The following is a 20,044-nucleotide window of genomic DNA, read 5'->3' as shown; positions in this document are numbered from 1 at the left end:
AAAATACTGTGACAATGTTTCCAGTTTTAGAGGATGCGTGTATATTTTACAACTTATAACCGTATATTTCATTAAGTGACATAATGTTAATATACCTACTTTAACTACCAAAATCTACCTTTTAACTTAAAATGTACAGATAACCACCACAATAATAATAGAAAGCCACATGATTAATCAGAGTTTGCAGCCTATTGCAAGCAGCTTGTCCATAAAACATTGTATATAGGCGGTGCGCATGTTCATGCGTACAAACACAAAACACCATCAGGGTAACACACGTGACACTATAATAATGCAATAAACATTAACTGAATATAAAAAATGTAACACAATTTTTTTTTTTTTTTTACCATAAATTATATGGTAGTTCTTAGTTTTTACTTGCAAAAACCATACATTTGTGTTGCTAAACCATTTACAGTTTATTCGTATATGTTAAGGAAACTTACAGTTAACTAATTAATGTGTTTCTGTAGAATTTTTTTATAGTATTTTTAAGTTTTATAGTTGAAATAAAATGTGTGTACGAAGCTAAGCTACAATGTAGGTCACTTAGTGCAACTTCACAAAGCATAAATGGACTGGCATGAATTCAGTTAGACTAAATGGTTTACATTTTAAAAAGACAAATTATTGTTTTATTCTGACTAAAATCGAACTTTTCAAGTGAATGTAAACAAACTGATTGTTGGATCTGGGATCAAAGTGTCCAGATGTCACTCTTCAACTGAAGAACAAAGTCTTTTACTGCACTTCCTGCTGCTGTAATTAATTAGGTAAACTCAACAATTAGGTAAAAACAAGTTGTAAAATGACGGACATTTAGTAGTTTAACAGAGTAGTATGACCTATTTATGTTTCAGCGTTTTGGAAAAAATAGGAGAAGTTCATTGACTTAAAGGCATAGTTTATCCAAAAATGGAAATTTTCTCATCATTTACTTATTCTCATGTCGTTCCAAACCTTTATGACTTGTTTTCCTCTGTAGACACAAAAGAATAACCTTAAGGTTCTTTACAATGCAAGTCAATGGAGGTCATTGTTGTTTTAGACCACACTGACTTTCATTGTTTGACCAAAAACTGTTGAAACTTCTTTTGTCACTGAATAAGAAATACATGTTTGGAACGACATCAGGTGAGTAAATAACAGAATTTTCATTTGTGGTTAGATTATCGCTTTAAAAGCATGGAGTTTTCTTAAAAATGTTCTTTTTTTTTAATTTTTATACTCTGGACTTGTTGAGTACATGAACCATCCCAGAAGCCTCAGGCTGAAGTTTTCTGCTTATACCAAACTGCCTCTATGGGGCAGGAAGAAAGCTTACCACAGATGATAAAACCTCTTTATCATTCCACAGTCATGGAATTTGTAAGCAGGTAATGGAAAATGCAGCACCTTTTTCCATTCTGTGTCATGCCCAATCCCTTTTGAGAGACAACAACTCAAACCTTGGCGCTTGAAAAACAACCATCACCCCACAGAGATAAGAAAAAAAGATCTCCAGCAGTGCCATTGTATGTCTCTCCAATCTATGTGGATAAGAAAGAAAAAATAGCATCCTTTTAAACACCTTGTGGCAGACATCTTGATTTGTAAGCTCATGCAGGATTAGACATTCTGGCAGCACGAGCTCTGCAGAGTGTGAAAACGATCTGTTTGATACAGAGGAACCTCCTGCCGCAGCCATTAGCGTCCTGCCTAGAGAATTGGAGACATCGGAGACCCCTGCATGAAGTGCACTTTTATGCTTTGCTCATCAGGGCAACGTCCTTCAGCTCAAAACAATTTGAAGGGGGCAATGTCACTTTCAGTTGCCAGCTGGATGACATGTGTTTCTATACACAGAGGGACTAGCCACTTAGTAAAATGGATTTTGTTCTCCTTGTCCAAAAGGAATTGGCTTGCACAGGTCCGCACTGTGGTCTGTGATCTGTCAGACAGGATTTCACACTCATAAGACATGTAGATTAAGGGAACTCAGGTGACCATCCCTGGGTGAAGAACACAATTTTCTGAATCAAAAATTGGCAAGAGGAAAAAATATATGGAGAAAAATGAAGTCCTAAGAGATGTCCACATGCTTGTAGCTCTTGCAGTTTTTTCTAACCCCACAAGTTTTCAGTTCGGAAATATTCTGTGTTTTTAATACAGAAGTTTTAAGATCTTACAATAAAGCTATTTCATAGTCATTGAAGACATAGGCATTTATTTTATACATTTCCAATTTTCTTTGATGTTTTGAATAGAATAGATCAGATATTCCCAGATCCCAGAAGCCTCAACCAGAGTAATTGGGCAGTATTTGGCAATTTTAACCATTTGACCCCATATGTCACTAGGTGTTTGTTTCATTTCAACAATTCTCATGACCAATAGAAAAGTATATATAGTAATAGTAATTGAGTCTTCATAGCCACATGACTGGACCATGATACAAATACAGATACACTATCATTCAAAAGCATATTTGGTTTGTTATGGTAACAATATAATGCAGAACACTACACAGAGTTCATTTCTGTCTAATTTCCAGCAGAGCTGATCTGTGATTGTTGAACTGAACATGGGCCTTCTGGTGTGTTGTCCAGAACGGGACCTCCCGACCATATGTCTCAGTGACGTGAAGCCCTCTCTGGAGAGCTAGGCTACATTTGGTCGTGGAATGTGCTGGAGCGTGTGCATCTGCTTAAACAAAGCCTTATTTTCAGCTCAATGTTGTAATTACAGACTAGAATGAATCTAGCCGTCTTGTGAACCCACAGCAGCCTCTGCGCAAGTTTCCCAGGATCTGTTCAGGGCTTGTAAGTCCAAACAAAGAGTGTTTACAGCAGTAATTCTGAGCCACCATTAACACAACATCTCTCAGACATATTTACTTACTTTTAGTAAAGTTTGTGTCTTTCGTGTGAGGAAATATTATGTTTGTAAAACTACATTGTGTTGGAATGAGATGCTAGCATTAGCTATAGCAGGGTCCACACAGGTGTTGAAGTTGAGAAGAGAAATGGGACTCTCTGGAAGCAGTCAGTCTCAGCGCAGCTTGTAGTCTAGTACTTGTCTAGACATATGGATCGATGGGAGTTGGACTTGCTTTCTTTTTCCTGAAGAGGAAAAGTGGATTGTGATTTTGTTACATTTGTGTACTGAAAAAGAAAACCATCAAATCAATGTTTTCTTATTTTAATACGTTGTAGCAGTGTTATTATTTTATGTTAAAACTAAGATGAAAACTGTTACAAATTAAAAAAATAAATAAATTCTAAGTGTGCAGACTTTATACTGGTAGTGAATGTCAGCCAACATGAATAAAAACATGAGTAAAAACAGGTAAATGGAGCACAGAAGGACCCAAGGTACATTAATATGTACCCTCTACGTGGGTGATTGGTAGAGCAGCATGACCTCAATAGACTACGCACACCATCATCAGTGTGTTCTTGAACCCACGACTGTCTGGATAGAGCCCTGTGTCTGTTGCCACAAACCTCCGCCCTAGTTTCCTTCCTTTCAACTTTCTGCACTTTCCACTCGATTTTCTTTTTTGTAGATGAACCCACAAAAAGATTCATTTTTACCCTCCTGCACTTTTTTTGGTATCAAGTCAGATACAGTCAGTTGTACATCTAAATTCACATCTTATACCCAAATAACACCCTTTTATATTTCCATTAGAGCGCTGTGTATCTCTTGAGAGTTGTTCAGACATAAGCTGCAGATACAAACCAAAGACGGGCTGTAAATGTGAAGAGAAACTGAAGGCAGGCTGTGGGAGGGCTGTCCTGGTAGAAGAGCGTGACTGAGATATTGGAAGAGCTGCGGCCAGCAGGGAATGATAGATAGAGGAGGGCAGAGAGGGGGAGGAGGAGGAGGACAGGAGAGAAGAAGTGCAGCAGGAGGTTTGGAAGGGGAGTGCTCTGCAGGAACGTTTCAGTATTCTTATGGTAATCCAGCCTTGGATGAGCCTCAGAAGCAGCCAAGCAAACAATGAGAGTGGAGCCAGGAAGTCTGCTCTCCCTGCTGGCCGGCGTGACTTGAGAGGCAGGCGAGGCGCTGGGCTGCCTGCAAGGAGGGGCCCCCAGGAGGGGCCAGGGAAACGCATGCCAGCACACATATCCACATACCACATTCACTCAATCTGCGAGTTAGAGAGCATGGTTGGCGTTGGTGAAAAGCATGTTTGTGTTGTTGTTTGCATGTGTTATGATGAGGGGGACTTGTTTTCCTGAAGACTGTATAGAAATGGATGCATTTCAGTACTAGCACAGATTTGGTGATGTACTTTTGCCAATGCTTTTAAGAGTTTCTCATTACCTATGCGCTATAAATCGGTACCATATTGGTTATCTGCTGATATTAGAGGTTTTTTTTTTCTGCTATAGGTCGATATTGGTTATTGAATTGTGTATACTCGTTTCACCTGTTTTTTCCATTTAGATTACTTTTACCATCATCGAATGCTCCTTTGATGAAGTTAATGTTAATAAACTTAACATATAAATATAATATATAAAGTTAATTTTTAAAAATAATAAGTAAATAGTTCATATTTAAAAGAAGGCAAATGGCGTAAAGTGACACAACGCAATGCGACAAAAGCAAATACAATCCATTATAATCAGTGATGCTGTCTACACTGAACATTGTGTTAGACTAGGTTTAGTAAAAGAGGACCTATTATGCTATGTTTCTTAACTCCCTGAAACACCTCATGTTTTCTTCGGGGAACGTACACATCATAATATTCCTCATTTAAACAGTTCCAGCCCAAGGTATGCGCAAAATAAAGGGGAGGATTGGTTGAGTTGCGTTAGTAGTATGTTGTCGCTAGGGCTTCCCCCGACTAAAGATTTTTCTATTCGACTTGTAGTTGTTCACTTAAGCCATTAGTCGACTAATCGCACGTTAATATTAATTTAATTACTTAAATATACTGAGGGGCGACATGCCTCATGCTCAAGGGCACGCATAAAGCTTGCCCCAAAGCACTGGCAAAAGTAATGATTATGAATGTGTCGGATAATAGCAAGTTTATATATGTTTATTATCATAAAATAACGTTTTAATTGTTTATTAATAAACTAGTGTTTTCTGAGTCAGTGTCGGCCGCAAAGATGAAGTAGACGATGCTGACACATCATCTCCGCAGTAATGCACTTATAGAGAGAAATGCACCTTTCCTATGGATTACATAACCGGAGAGTATTTGTTTTTTATTTAAAATGGTTAGTTTAAAAGTAGACATTTAAGATTTATATTTCTCATGTCTGTGAGGAAAGTAGCCTATACTCTAAATTTCGGTTCCTTTCATGTGACGCGCTGCTGTTCAGGGAGATTGAGATGGCAGAAAGCGCATCCTGTTTGTTTTCTTTATTTACAAAAGAATGTTTTGTTGTTATTGTGAGAGTACACAAATAAAAGTAGACCCTTTACAGTTCAGAATGATTACTCTTATCTGTATGACAAAAAATGGCAGAGTATTTTAAGTTTAAAAATGCAAGTGATTGCTCTGGCGCTTCCATGTCATGCAGTAAGCGCGCTATACTTAAGCTGCCTTCCACACTCTGCACGAACACATTTATCTAGGTTAACGTTAGAGCAAGCAGCCATGTAAAGTTGCTACTACTTACGTGTTTCAAATGATAAGCCATATTTGAGGTTGATGGATGATAGGCGAACGTTTGGATTTCCTGCCCGACATACTGTAATTACCACAAGGACCCGCCGTTAATGTCCCTCACGGACTGCGTGATACCCCTCCCCCCCACACACACACATACACACACACACACATTCACATTCTTTTTCTTCATTGTGCATCGATCAAGACCACAGACTTAAGGATCTCGGCTGATCCCCACTGTTGTTGATCTCACCTGACTTTCCAAAACCTGTCTGAAAGGGGATGTTTGGCGTCTTGCTGTTAGCCTTTTATTCTATGAAATGGACTTAGCTGAAAAAACAAAGATATTCAAAGGACCTGTCAAAGCAGCATTATCTTTAGGGAAACGAGTGACACAGCTCGCTCTGTTCTTCCTCGGATTTCTGTCTCCACGGTGACTTCCCTTTCAAGCATCATATGATTGAAGACTGTGGGAATGCCTTTCCAGAAACCACACGCCATGCCTCAGTGATTTGCTATAAGGTGTGGTCATTCTATATGGTGGCTACAGTTGCTTTACCTGTACCCCCATCTCTCTGGTCTTTCATCCATTCAAAGGAAATTAATGAGGAGCTTTTCTCTGAAAGAATGCTCAGTGAGACTATAAATTATGCAATTTAGCTGCACAACTTTATGGCACCTTTGCCTTCTGATTTAATAGTGGTCTGTCTGCTGCAGAGATTCACTATGTGCCAGTTTTCAAACTCTGTTATTGATATTAAGCTGTGTGCCTCTGCACATTCACATCTGTAGTAATTCTAGTAATTCTTAACTAGAGAAAATTGATTTTCCAAAACATGTATTTGTGATTCGGATTGGAAATAATTTATTTTTGAATATAAAGTTGTTGTTTTTTTTGTTGTTTTGTTTTTTTACTTTATTTAATATTGTTTGTGAGCTGTGACTGTGGTGGGGATGATCTTGTTCACAGATATAAGTGTAAGTGTCAGGAGCCTTATGATAGGATTGTTCTTTCTCTGTCAGCACACTTCCTGTCCTCAGGCCCCAAAGCTTTCCGCGCTGACTAGTCCTGGCATGTTTTTACCAGTCTTTGGCCTTTATCTTACCTAAGGCGAAACTACAAAGTGTTTCTGATTATTTACAGGCTTTAAAGGTACAATATGTAACTTTTGGCCTTCTAGCCGAATGCATGCATTTTGCGGGAGAACATTGTTTTGGCTGTGCTTTGGCACTGCGTGACTGTGCAGATTAATATGGTTATCCTACTGCTCATAAAATATGAACTACTAGGCTTAAGAGATATAACCAGTTTAGTTGGAAAGGCTCTCATGCTGACTAGCTAAAGATGTTACTTTAGCTACACCCATTAATAGACATGGTACTTCCTTAAAAAATGAATTCAAGCACATCGCTACAACCATAATGAAATGACCCTTCACAATAATGCTTTACAATGAACTCTATTAGAGATCTACATATGGCAATTTACCTGTTCAATAAAATACCTTATTAAACTGTTGAGTAATAAAAATGCCTTCTCTGCATCACTTTTACAACATTTCAAATCCCTCAGTTCTCACCATCTCCGAAAAGAAAAGCCAATGCAGATTCTTGTTTTATTACAAGCTCTGTCGCATTCTATTTTTGCAAGCTGTAGCTCCTCTGTAAAACGGGTGATTCCCCGGAGGTTTGAGATTTAGCATGCTCCATGGCAGCCTTTCTCGCTCGTTGTGACAACTAACCTATGACACTCCCACATGCGTCAAAGTAGCCGAAGCAAAATTTTTCTCTATTTATGGATATAACGAGACACACTATATTTGAACATTTTTTTTTTTATTCTTGTTTGCTAAAAAAAAGCCATTGTGTACAATAAGTTAATTGTACTGCCTGTGAACTGCCTTTTAACAGAGATGGGTTAAGTTGTTAAAACCTGTTGCAGGTCCTACCTCTCCATCCCATGCCCTGTGGTCCTGTGTGGAGAGGGATCCAGTCAGTCTTAAGGGGTCCCTGTAAGCCAGAGGAGCCCCGCCTTTTGTTTCCCCATTACCCAGGAGTCAGGGAAGTGTGAAAAGTAGGGCGCAGGTCGGGGCTCTTTGTCCCCCTCGGCCAAATGAAAAGTGACAGACACCGGCCCCCTCTCTGTGCCTGTTAATTCAGGCCCCCAGTCCCGCAGAGCTTCTGGGAGCCACTAATTGCATCGAGACAAGCAGGAGCTAAGAGAGAGCAGACACATTATGTTATTAGCGCTGGACAGAACCCAACACCAGCCATTTGAACGGGACACTCCTCGTTTTGTTCCAAACCTGTATGACACAAAAGAAGATATTTTGAGGAGTGTTGGTAACAGTTCTGATGACCGTTGGCTTCTACTGTATATGGACAAAACAACACGAGATATTTTCTCAAAATATCATCTTTTGTATTCCACTGAAGAAAGTCAGTTATACAGGTTTGGAACAAAATGAGGGTTAGTAAATTATGAAAGAATTTTTGTGTGAACTATCCCTTTAAGCAGTCTTCCAGACTTCCAGAGCCGCCATTCCACATCTCCCCTCTGATACAGGGTCAGGGTTCACGCTCTCACAAGTCATGGTGCTAAGATGGAAGTGCAAAGGAATTTGAATACCACCCCGGTCCTCTTTTGCTTGCTTGCTTTCTGGCACTGAGGAAGGAAACATGTCACAATGATGGATCTGAAATATTAATAAGTGTTCCTCTCTCTTCATTACAGGGTCTTAAACAGGAGGAGGCTGTAAAGAGGCCTTGAATCCTTCATCACTCTCACATACTCTTCATCAGTCTACTCGTGTTCATCGCTAATTGGTCACTTCGTTGTCTTAAAAGTGGAAGAGTACGGCACGACCAAGACAGCCATACAGTTTTGCATCTAAGCCAACATCATGAAAAGCACCTCCATGGTCATCGTATTTACCGTTTTGGGAGCTGCCGTCCTCCTCTCGCTGCCGGCTGAGGGTAAGCCAGTTTTGTCTGCACTTGACAAGTGTTGTCAGAAGTATTGACTTCGATACCAAGTCGGTACTGAAATTTTAAAAATGTGACGCTTTTGAAGTGTTGATCATTGTAGCCAATCACAGACATATCTGATGAGTGTGTGAACACAATGGCCAATCAGAGGTGTTTACGAATCCACTCAACAGCCCTCAAAGCGTCACATTTTTAAAAACTTTATCGAAGTATGTACTTTTGACAACACTACACTTGACCATTGCTTACTTCTCAGTGGACCATACAGATGCTTGGCAGTAGATGCAGTGTGTCTGTTTTGAATCACAAACCCCTATAGCAAACAAAAATGTGTTTTTTGTTTGGTTTTGTTTGAGTGAGGGAAGAAGGCAAAAACTGGAGATGACTGAAAGGATCATCTGTTTTGTTTCATCTGGATGCACAATAGAAATGCAGCAGCAATTTATAATACAAAGCAGACTGAAGCAGCAGGAGAATTGATTTCGTCGTATTTGGATGATACCCAGTGTTTGCAGAAGCATCACTGCCTGTTTTAATGGATGGTGGCCTTTAAAAACATAGCAGGATAATGGCCTCGCTTTTTATTCTCATCAGGCCCCGAAAGCACAGAACCCGTCTCTTCACATTTGCGATGCATTAGCAAACAAACGCTTTCTGCCATGATATTCATCTGAATTACATTATTTAATTTTATTGATTTGATGCCCTTCTGATCTTCTCTCATATGGGTCGGCAGTAATGGAGACTTTGTCTCTATTTCAGGTAAATGCAGACATGAGGGACTGCACACTTCTTTTCTCTCAAATGACTCACATTATCAGAATGTAATGGCCCCCGTTAGAGACTGTTGTGTGGCATTCATGTAGTCTTTAGGTAGTTCATTCACTTATTTAGCAGTGATTGTATTGGATACAATACACATCTTTGGGTGTGTGGAGAGGCCGTTGGGGTCACATTTGGCTGTTCATGGAAACAATGGTTTGGGTGATTGGTTTGAAATTGTGAGTGTGTTTATATGTTAAGGAGAGGAATGGGGGAAGAGGGTGTCAATGAGCAAGATTGTAAATGTGTATTTTAGGTGAATGCTGTTTTTCCTCTAAGGTTTTACACTAGTGTGTTAATGTAGGCAGTTGCAGTTGTAGGGTGAATTGAATTAGTGTTTGAGCAAAGCACACAAAAACTTTCTATGGTCTATTTTATAAGAATTTTTTTAATTTATTTAGAATTTTTTTTGAATGGGGGGGGGGGCAGGTATACATACCATTTAAAAGTTTGGGATGATAATATTTTTAATAATATTTTATCAAAAATACAGTAAAATAGTAATATTGTTAAATTAAAATGAATTTTGAACAAAAAAAGTTACATAGTGTACCTTTAATCACAGTTTTTGATGCATGTCATTTTGTAGACAGACAAATTGCTATATACACCGTCCAAAAATACCTGATGCTTATCAATAGCTGAAAGCTTAACAAGTAAGCCAAAATATTCAATAAATAAAGATGTTGGTGATGTGTAAAACTTTGTCAGTGACGGATGCAGTTCTGTTGAGAACTGTGCCACGTTCTGTGTATATTTGCGTGCACAGATTCCATGTGAGCCTAGCTATGAGTCAAAGTACACTTTGTTACGTAATATTATGTTATGCAGTCAACAAGTTTTCCAGGTTACAAAATAACACTCAGCAATTTTGCAGTGGTCCACCCTTGTTGCTTAAAAACAGTAGATTCATTGTTTACATTTGACTCTTGAGTATCTCAGAGTTGCCCGCTGATGTCATGAGGTCTTACTATCTGTTTCTGTTTAGTTCTTTGAAGTTTATTTTTCTAAGTGCCTTTCTATTTCAGGGAATGATATCTTGGAGTCATAAACGCTGTCTATTCTTGGCAACATGAAAGCCATGGGAGAGAGCTTTTTCCTCCTATCAAGAATTAGTTATGCCTCTACGGAGTCTGTTAGGAACAAAACAGATCGAAAGAGATTAAAAAGTTTAAATTACTATGTCAAAGCTCACAACCCCATTACCTCCTTTCAGAGTTAAGCTCATAATATTGTATACAAAAGGAAATGACCAAGGCAATTCGAAGTCTCTGGGGTGGGAATGCATTTTAGAAAATTTGTTTGGTACAACAGTTTAAAAGTTGTTTTTGTTCACTGCACTGACACAGTTTTAACCTTACAATTGTTTGGGGTGGTCACCGTCTGCTTGTTAGGCTCTTTAAATATATTCTTCCTTCTGCTGTTCCCCTCCCTGTAAAGAAACAAAAGAAGAAATGGGTGCTGGCAGCAATTTCTCTCACTCGTAAAGTCAACCAGAGCCTTTAAAACAAAGGGTAACTACCCTCGGTCATTGCAAAGGTTCCTGTTAAATGGTGAGGGAGACTGGACTGCCAGTGAGAACAAGACAGGGTGAGAGTTGAACTGCAAATGAATGCTGCTGAGCGTGTTTTGTTGTTTTATGTTTTTTTTTTTTTTTTTTGGTGAAAGCTGATCTGAGGGCAGGTCAACTTCTGACATGGAATAATCTCTCCTGACTGCATATGGCGGCATGTTCTTCTGAGAAATGTCATGTCATTCAACACATTTAACACAGGCTTTCAATACTGGAACTAATAAACGAGCTATGGAATTTTCTGCCTTCAGTGGAGAAGGTGAGGTTGAGCACTTATAGTTGAGCCTCACAGGACAGGAAAACTGGCAGCAGGAAGATCTAGTTACTCGTCTGTGAGGAAACCCAAGTAGGCTAAAATATAACAATCAAAATGAAGCATTTTTATTTATACTGTAAATTCTCAGAGATTGTGGTAATATTGAGCTCACTAGATTTGTTCTATATCTTTAGTTTGGTTTAGTTTTTTTTTCCCATGGCTTTCCCTGGGATCCCTTTAGCATGAATGTATTAAAGGGTTAGTTCACCCAAAAATGAAATTTCTGCCATTTATTACTCACCCTTATGTCGTTCCAAATCCGCAAGACACTATTTAAGATATTTTTGATGAAATCCGAGAGGTTTTTTATCTCCCATAGAAAGCAACTAAATTACCACATTCAAGGTCCAGAGAAGTAGTAAAGACATTGTTAAAATAGTCAATATGACTACAGTGGTTCACTTTTTGTGCACAAAAACAAAACAAAAATAGCGACTTCATTCAACATTTTTTTCTCTACCCTGTCAGACTACGCATTTGACACAGTGACCGCAGTTCAGCGCTTTCGTGTTTATGTCCAAACGCCGGCTCAGTATTGGCCGGCTCCAACGTCGGCATCACACGCATGCGTCGTAGTGCTCGGGTTAACAGTTTGGTCAATACTGAGCCGGTGTTTGTGACGTAAACATGAAAGCTTGCACTGTTCACTGTGTCAACTGCGTGTGACAACAGTTCAAATTGTTAAATAAAGTAGTTAATTTTGTTTTGTTTTTTTGTGCACAAAAAGTATTCTTGTTGCTTTATAACATTGAGGTTGTACCACTGTAGGCACATGGACTATTTTAACAATGTCTTTACCACTTCTCTGGGCCTTGAATGTGGTAATTTCGTTGCTTTCTATGGGAGATAAATTTAAAAAAACAACAAAAAAAAAACAGATTTTATCAAAAATATTTTAATTTGTGTTTTGAAGGTGAACAAAGGTCTTACGATTTTTGGAACAACATGAGGGTGAGTACATAATTTTAAATTTTGGGTGAGCTAACCCTTTAAATATTTAGCAAATCTCAAAATGTGATGTCTAAATTTACTTGTAGCATTTAATAAGATTGCTACAATCTTTTTTTTTACAATTTGTTTTTTTTTATTTTATTTTTGTCTATTTATTGGTTGATGGCTACAACATGCTTATTAATATTAGTTTTGAATAAATCACTTGCTTCAGTGTTCCTGTGCCCTCATTTCCCATCCTGCACTGCTATACCATGCTGGGCCGCCCGCCCAGGCCCTACTACAGGAAGCTTGTTGAGTCTATTGTCGGTGCTGTGAGTTTCCCTGACACTTTAACTATTTCCTGTATTGCGCTGGCTGACAGGTAGCAAACTAAATATGCCAAATGCGTGCTGCTCTTCAGGAAATAATCATTACCGACTGACAATGAAGGCCTGTGCTGGTGTGCGTGACTGTGCCTTTCCTTGTTTTTGTGGACAACACGTTCTGAAGCATTTGAATAGAGGACTATATTGAGCTTCTGTACGTTGACATGCATGCACTCTAGCGAGCATATGTTCAGCGGTGCGGTGCAGGGGCCTGTTAAAGGCGGTCTGAACTCTCACTTTTACAGCTTGCTGTTGGGTACTTGGCTCTAGAGGTGTTTCCAAGCCCATTAGAGCTTTTCTTTCATAAAGGCAGCCAACTTTATTGGTCTGTGTCAGGCAGGCCGTTGTTTTCCACATGTTCCCTTTTTTTCTTTCCCCTCATTCCATTTTTAACAAGCTGGTGTTCAAATAGTGCTGGATTATTACGTGTTGGGGGATTTGGCTCTGAAATGGGAGCCCATGTGATAATTATAATGATCGTTATTAAAGAGATGAAAGTAAATAAATAATAATGGCAGGTTCAGGTTAACGGCCACTTAAATCTTAAGTCGTTCCTGCCAGCCCACAACCTACAGCCTGGCCTTTCCGCATTGTTCGGTTACTTTTTGTTGTACAGTTTTTAATGAATAACTGGTGTAGGAATTTAATAAATAAATGTCTCTAATATTTAAGCCTCTCACAGAAGGGCAAACCTCCTACGTGCCGTCCCTCAAGGAGACATGATTCACATGTTATTTTGATGTATCTAATGGATACCCAGTGATGTATTTTGGAACCAGGACATCTTGGAGGATTTTTGTGTTTTTATTTACCCTCTCCTACGTTTCTGCTGCAGACACTGTGAGACTGTCATGAGGACTAGTGTCTTGATTATAGGCTTGTGAGCCAAACGCCCTCGTAGAGACTTGGCTGGCTCGTTGCATCATTTCCTGTTAAGCCTTACTGCAGTGCTAAGAAATAATAGCTACAACTCAGAGAACGCATGGAGACTGATTGGTTTTACGTGTCATTTGTCCACAAAGTAGGCTACGTTTCGGTCTGTACTTTTAAAATTTACTTGCAGAACAGCTTCTTTGCAATCTTTCTGTAACTTTTGTATTTTACAGAAACCAAAAGCAGCTAGCATAGCCTGTTTATCAAGGTGTGAAATCTATGAAGCACTCATATTCGTCGCTCACCTCTTGACCAGCCTCCCATTACAGCTTCAATAGCGACTCTGAGCTGCCAACTCTACCCTTTGCTTTAATAGGGTCAAACCACAGATGTTTACCCTGGAGTTAAAGCTTCAGCTACTGCCTCATCTTACGCTGACAAAGTCTTCAAGCAACACAATGTCATGAGTAGGCCATAAAAAGTATGTGGACACTTATACCATATTACAAAAAAATGATAGTATTATAGAAATCAAAACAAGTGGCGTTTATTTTAAAGATGTATAGAACACTTTTCAGTCAAGAAGACATTTCACAAAATAAAGTTAGATTTCAAAATATAGATTTATTATACAAAATGGAGACAAAAAGGTTTAGACACTTTCTGGTTGTCAAGTTTTGTGGAACCGTTAATATGATGAACTACGCTGGTGGTTAATCTGTCAGGACACTTTTGAACTTAAGAGAAACTGACTGGAAAATATCCATGAAGAATGACCTTGAGACCACAAAAGAAGATATTTTGAAGAATATTTCATCTGTTTCTGTCTATATAATTAGTCAGTGGGGTCAAAAGCAACATTGGTTCCCTCAGACTTTTATTGTATGGAGAGAAAAAAAAAAAAATCTTCTTGTGTGTTTCACAGAAGAAAATCATACAGGTTTGGAATGACATGAGGGTGAGTAAATGATGGCGAACTAAAAAAAAAAACAAAGTTGCTCAGAAAAGGTAGTTTGTGGAGAAGCGTACTTTTTCTTTGTATATGCCACTTTGGTTTGTTTTTCATGCAATGACATTCAGACAATTTTAAGCGTGACTTAAAGGATTAGTTCACTTCAGAATTAATTTCCTAATAATTTGTTCACCCCCATGTCATCCAAGATGTTTGTCTTTCTTTCCTCAGTCAAAAAGAAATCATGGTTTTTGAGGAAAACATTCCAGGATTTTTCTCCATATAGTGGACTTCAACGGCTACCAATGGGTTGAAGGTCCAAATTGCAGTTTCAATGCAGCTTCAAAAGTCTCTACACGATCCCAGACGAGGAATAAGGGTCTAGCGAAACAATCGGTCATTTTCTAAAAAAAAAAAAAATATATATATATATACTTTTTAACCACAAATGCTAATTTTGTACTGCTCTGCGATGCGCCAACGTAATCACGTAGTAAAAGTCACACGTGACGTAGGCGGAAGTAGGGTGAAAAACTCTCATTTTCTCCTCCAAATTCAAAATCGCCCGACATCGTTGTTTAACTTAGTCTTTGCATGTTCGCTTTGTAAACACTTGCTCGGTACTTCCGCCTATGTCACGCGTGACCTGCGTGGCGCATCACAGAGCTAGTGCAAGACGAGCATTTGTGGTTAAAAAGTATAGTTTTTTTTTTTTGAAAAATGAACAATCGTTTTGCTAGATAAGACCCTTATTCCTCGGCTGGGATCATGTAGAGCCCTTTGAAGCTGCATTTGAACTGCAATTTGGAACTTTAACCCATTGGTAGCTGTTGAAGTCCACTATATGGAGAAAAATCCTGAAAAATACTTAATTTCTTTTCAACTGAAGAAAGAAAGACATAAACATCTTGGATGACATAGGGGTGAGTAAATTATCAGGAAATTTGAATTCTGAAGTGAACTAATCCTTTAAGTGTACAAATACGTTTGGGGCCACTGTGATAAACTACAAACTGCTTTACCTGTCTACACCATGGGATTGCTGATTGGCCTCACCTGTTGCTTGGGGCTTGTGAGCGTGTTTCACAGCATCTACTTTGATTAAACGTGTAACTGTAGAGTCCTGTGTATATGTTTTGGGCCGACTGTATGGAAAATGGAGTCGAAGTGTCTCTTTAAGAGGCTGGCACTGGAGTCTGAGCTGAGCAGCCTACAGGCTGGGAGAATGCGGTCAGCAGGACTCATTACTGCCTGAGTACTGCCAGACCTCAGACTCCACGGTGACGGCGAGCCACAATCAAGCACACATGTAGGAGCACGGCGATGCTCTGTAGATCCTTCACTCCAAGCCAAGGAAAAACGCAGAGAGGGGGAAAGTGAGCAAATGTATTCAGTGGCTTCGTAATGTCAATGAATCACTTGGTGCCTCAGAGGTACTTCAGAGGAGATAGCGCAACAAGTCCCATCTGCTCTGATTTAGTAAACCTTCTGGCTCAAAACCTGTTTCAGCTCAGATGACATTCCTGAGCCCTGCAGTTGTTTGTGTGCCGCTGTTGTGGTTGCGGGAATTTAGCTCACGCTTATCTGCGCATTGTAGCTGTTAGGACGTGTAGGGCTCAACACATCATAACAGATTAGCCTGCCTTTTACAGTCGCTCTTAAAAGCAGCCTGTGTTTCTGACTACACCGTTCGCATTCCTTCAATTTACTGGCCTCTCGCTGAGAGCAGGGATTTCAGAGCAATATTTTCTTTCTTTCTTTTTCCTGTCTCTATTCCACCATGTTTATGTTACCGGTTTCCACCTCCATTATCACACTGGGCCCTGTGTGACAGCAACGGCGCCTGGACTAAACTGTGAAGTGATCAAAGATATTACATCAAATGCTTTTGCCGTGTATTTTGCATTTTGCCCAAATGGAGGGGGCCATGGGAATCCTTCATGGCTTCAAACGAACATTTCTCATCTGCAAAAACTGAACTATGACACATAAACAGAAGATTTATATCGCTGGCTATTGCAGGAAAGCAGCATATGAATGGACTGACTCATACACCAGGAGACAAAGTATTACATGAAAAGAGAAAGAAAGGACACACTAGAGCGGACTCGAGAGTGTTTGATCAGTCTCCAGAGCTCGTGCCACTCGACCCGGTCTTCAACCTCATATTTACACACTATAATCCTGTCTCTTGTGTTCCTAATCTGGTCTTTCACTTTCCCTTCTAATCCCACTTCTCAGCATTTCACCTTCAGGCCATTCAACAGAATGTTTCGTGACACGTTCTTTTGTAAGCGATGTTCCACAAATTGACTTGGTGTTGAATAACATCTTATCGTGTTTGACACATCTGTTCCAGGATCCTTCTCAATAAAACTGATTATAGCCGCTGCATTGTCAAGCACACTTTCATTCCTGGCCTGAGCATGATGTTTTTCCACTCAGATCATTTCAAGTCCCTGGGTGAATCTCATGAAACATGCCCAGATCATATTTCAGCCCACAATCAAAATGAAAGAAATTACAAAGTGCTGCAAGGAAATAATGCCTGCATTTAGGGCCATTAAGATTTTTAAATAAGCATTAATTATATTAAATATACTTAATGTAAATTTATATATTTTAATTTATGAAGATTAACTATGCATGAGGGGTTTTATGATGGTTTAAATAAAAAGATTGTATGCTGGCATTTGTTTTTACTGCAATACAGTATTTTTTATAGTAATTGAACATCTAATGAGAAATAAAAAATGTAAAAAAAAAGAATCTGTAACACTTTTTAATAAGGTTTCATTAATGCATTAACTAACATTAACAATTAGCATTTTACAATTAACATTAACAATAAGCAATACGTTTGTTAAAGTATTTTTAATGTTTGTTAATGTTACTTTAAAAAAACTGTTCATTGTAAGTTCATATTAGCTTAGGTCCGTTAAATAATATTAACAGATACAACTTTTGACTTAAATAATGTATAAGGAAATGTTAAAATTAACATTAACTAAGATGAATAAATTCTTTAGAAGTATATTTCATTGTTAGTTCATGTTAACTTATGTAGTTGTCAAATGGAAGTTGTAGAAATTAAACCTTATTGTAAAGTGTTACCAAAAACTCCTGAAATTAGAGTGACGAGAAATTGTGTGGGAAATTAAAATGTCTCAAAGGTCCAAAAAAGGCTTGATTTTATTTATATCCCAAATCTAATTTTGTGTGTGTGTGTGTGTGTGTGTGTGTGTGTGTGTCGTTTGATTTTGGAGTGTAATGTGATCTGTACTTTTTTTTTTTCATGAGGTTCACCCCACTACTTCTGCCATTCTGTTCTGCCTTTTATGCACTTTCTCAGTGTCACAGATATAGTCCATATTTACTTTGCTTCAGTCCACATAGAAGCAGCTGTGACTGCACTTAAAATAGAGTTTTAGAAGTTTCTGCTTATTTACATGACTTGCATCTTCATTGATTGCACTGAATATGAATGTAGACATGTATTGAAGCAACATCTGATTAGGAGCAATGTATTTATATGAGATGAATTGTGATTCACTGAATTGTGTGACTCTCCTGTAGATGTTTAACAAACGGTTTGTTTATTCTCTTCCTCCGATATTATAATGCCACGTCCTCTTCATTCCCCCAGCTGATATCAGCTCTCAGGGTATAAAGCGTCCTGGCTCCACGCTTCTGTGTTATCAGACTGTATATCACTTTAGTGGTCTCCACCCCAGCTGATACGGCTGGAGGTGTTGCTGTCGTGTAACTATGCTGATAGCAGGTAAGATCTGCCTACTGGATGGAGTTTTGCCATTTATATTTGTTTGGATTTCTATCTCCTGCCTATTTATTATCTAATATTTATGTTATTTATTCAGAGAGAGAGATGTAAGGCAGGTCTAAAGGAGTCTAAGACGTGGGATGGATCTGAAGCACAGCTCTAGTAATGAGATTCTAGGTGTGGAATGTGGTGTTTTACTAAACAGCAGCATGCCTGTTTTAGTGTGGGCTTATTTTGACTGGGTTTAGGCCTGCCCAGACCTGCAGGACAAGCAGCAGGGCTCTAAGAGGAAGCACCCACAGCAATACTAAACACATGAGTCTTTGTGCTTGGGGCCATATGCACCCTGTCTGTCTGCGACAAATGCTCACACACTCAGACGGATCAGGTTACAGCACAGAGAAATTTACGTTTCTTTCTCTCTTTGTCCAAGTTTTCAATCCTTATCTCACTCTTTTACTCACAGTCTATGGTGATCTGTTTTCCTCACTCCCACCTATTTATCTAAGATCCCTAGATTCCCTGCAGTATAATTCAGCATAGACCAAAGGGAATAACAGGGGATTTGTGTTCATGTGGCTGTGATTTGGTTGTGAATTTTTTTTTTTTTTCTTTCTTCTCTTTTTCTACTTTTCTTACATGTCATCAGAGGGAGGGGAAGTTATTTTGATTAAAGATTACGAGGGCTCATTACTTTTAAATGTTCCTTTAGGTTCACTTACGTTAATAAAGTTTTGCATATATATGTGGAAAAACAATTATTTTCAACCTTCTTTCTGACCCTCTGTCTGAAATGATCCATTTTTAAGGGGCGGCTCCTTTTAAGGCTTGTCAGTAATTGACCATGGTTATGATTGGTTTACGTCATTACATAGAAAGCAGTATTAACACCCACTCGCTATTGCACGTGAGTAAGTGTTTTGAAAACATTGTCCATATAAAACTGTCATTTACCGACAAAGCATTATGAAATAATTTCCTTATAATTTGCAATGTAGCTGCTGTCGGATCCAATACAGCTGACTGCCTCTTCTGTCAAAAAAGGTTTCTTTGCGAACTGTGATTGATAATGGCGAAGTGATTTTTAATGGTTTCTATTTGTTAAGTGAATATAATGGGTTCTATTTGCTTTTTATGCAGCGCTTGCATCGAGTGTAGGCAAGTGTCCCAGCCGTTAAGCAACTGAACATTCATCGATGTCTTGCTCTGGAGGCAGGCATATGCAAATGTATTTGCATGTGTGACATCACAAGTCCCCCGATATCCAAATGAGCTGTTTTCGGAGCTTGATTAAATAAATGCTTTACTTATAATGAGAAGGACGTTTTAAGCTCTTGAAACTTGCAGGAAGTTTTAATGGTACAAAGACCTATTATATATCAAAAGATCAAGGCAAATTTGATTTCTCACGTCATGACACTTTTAAAGAAAATATAATGATGTGCACAAATAATTTGCAGGGCAGTCATGGCCTAATGGTTAGAGAGTCCGTCTGGTAACCCGAAAGTTGCAGGTTCAATTCTCAATACCCGCAGGAAATGACTGAGGTGCCCTTGAGCAAGGCATCTAACCCCCAATCACTCCCTGGCTGCCCACTGCTCCAGGTGCATCCACGGTTTGCAGTGTGCGTGTTCACTACTCACTACTCCTAATGTGTGTGTGCACTAACTGGATGGGTTAAATGCAGAGGACAAATTCCAAGTATGGGTTACCATACTTGGCCTTCATATGTCACTTAAATTCAATGACTCAATGTTTGTGTAAATATTGAGCCATAATGATGAAGCTATTAGA

At 38.8% G+C, this 20,044-nt stretch overlaps 1 protein-coding gene and 1 long non-coding RNA gene across 2 annotated transcripts in view; one reads left to right on the top strand and one right to left on the bottom strand.

Moving 5' to 3' along the window:
* LOC127523782 (bone morphogenetic protein receptor type-1A-like) overlaps window positions 1–20,044 on the top strand; it is a 40,259-nt gene that overhangs the window by 13,579 nt on the left and 6,636 nt on the right. The window contains exon 3 of the mRNA XM_051914861.1: window positions 8,361–8,602. Coding sequence (XP_051770821.1) covers window positions 8,530–8,602 — 73 coding nt within the window. The 5' untranslated portion in view covers window positions 8,361–8,529. The remainder of the gene's footprint in view (window positions 1–8,360; window positions 8,603–20,044) is intronic.
* LOC127523783 (uncharacterized) lies at window positions 2,196–7,192 on the bottom strand. Its single transcript, XR_007932936.1, has 2 exons — window positions 5,634–7,192; window positions 2,196–3,107 (listed from the first exon to the last, which is right to left on the bottom strand). It is a non-coding gene; the product is annotated as an uncharacterized LOC127523783 (long non-coding RNA).

Source organism: Ctenopharyngodon idella, chromosome 12 (assembly GCF_019924925.1).
Source record: "Ctenopharyngodon idella isolate HZGC_01 chromosome 12, HZGC01, whole genome shotgun sequence".
Classification (NCBI taxonomy): Eukaryota; Metazoa; Chordata; class Actinopteri; order Cypriniformes; family Xenocyprididae; genus Ctenopharyngodon; species Ctenopharyngodon idella.
The sequence above is the reverse complement of the archived record's forward strand: the minus strand, read 5'-3'. Positions and strand labels throughout refer to the sequence as shown.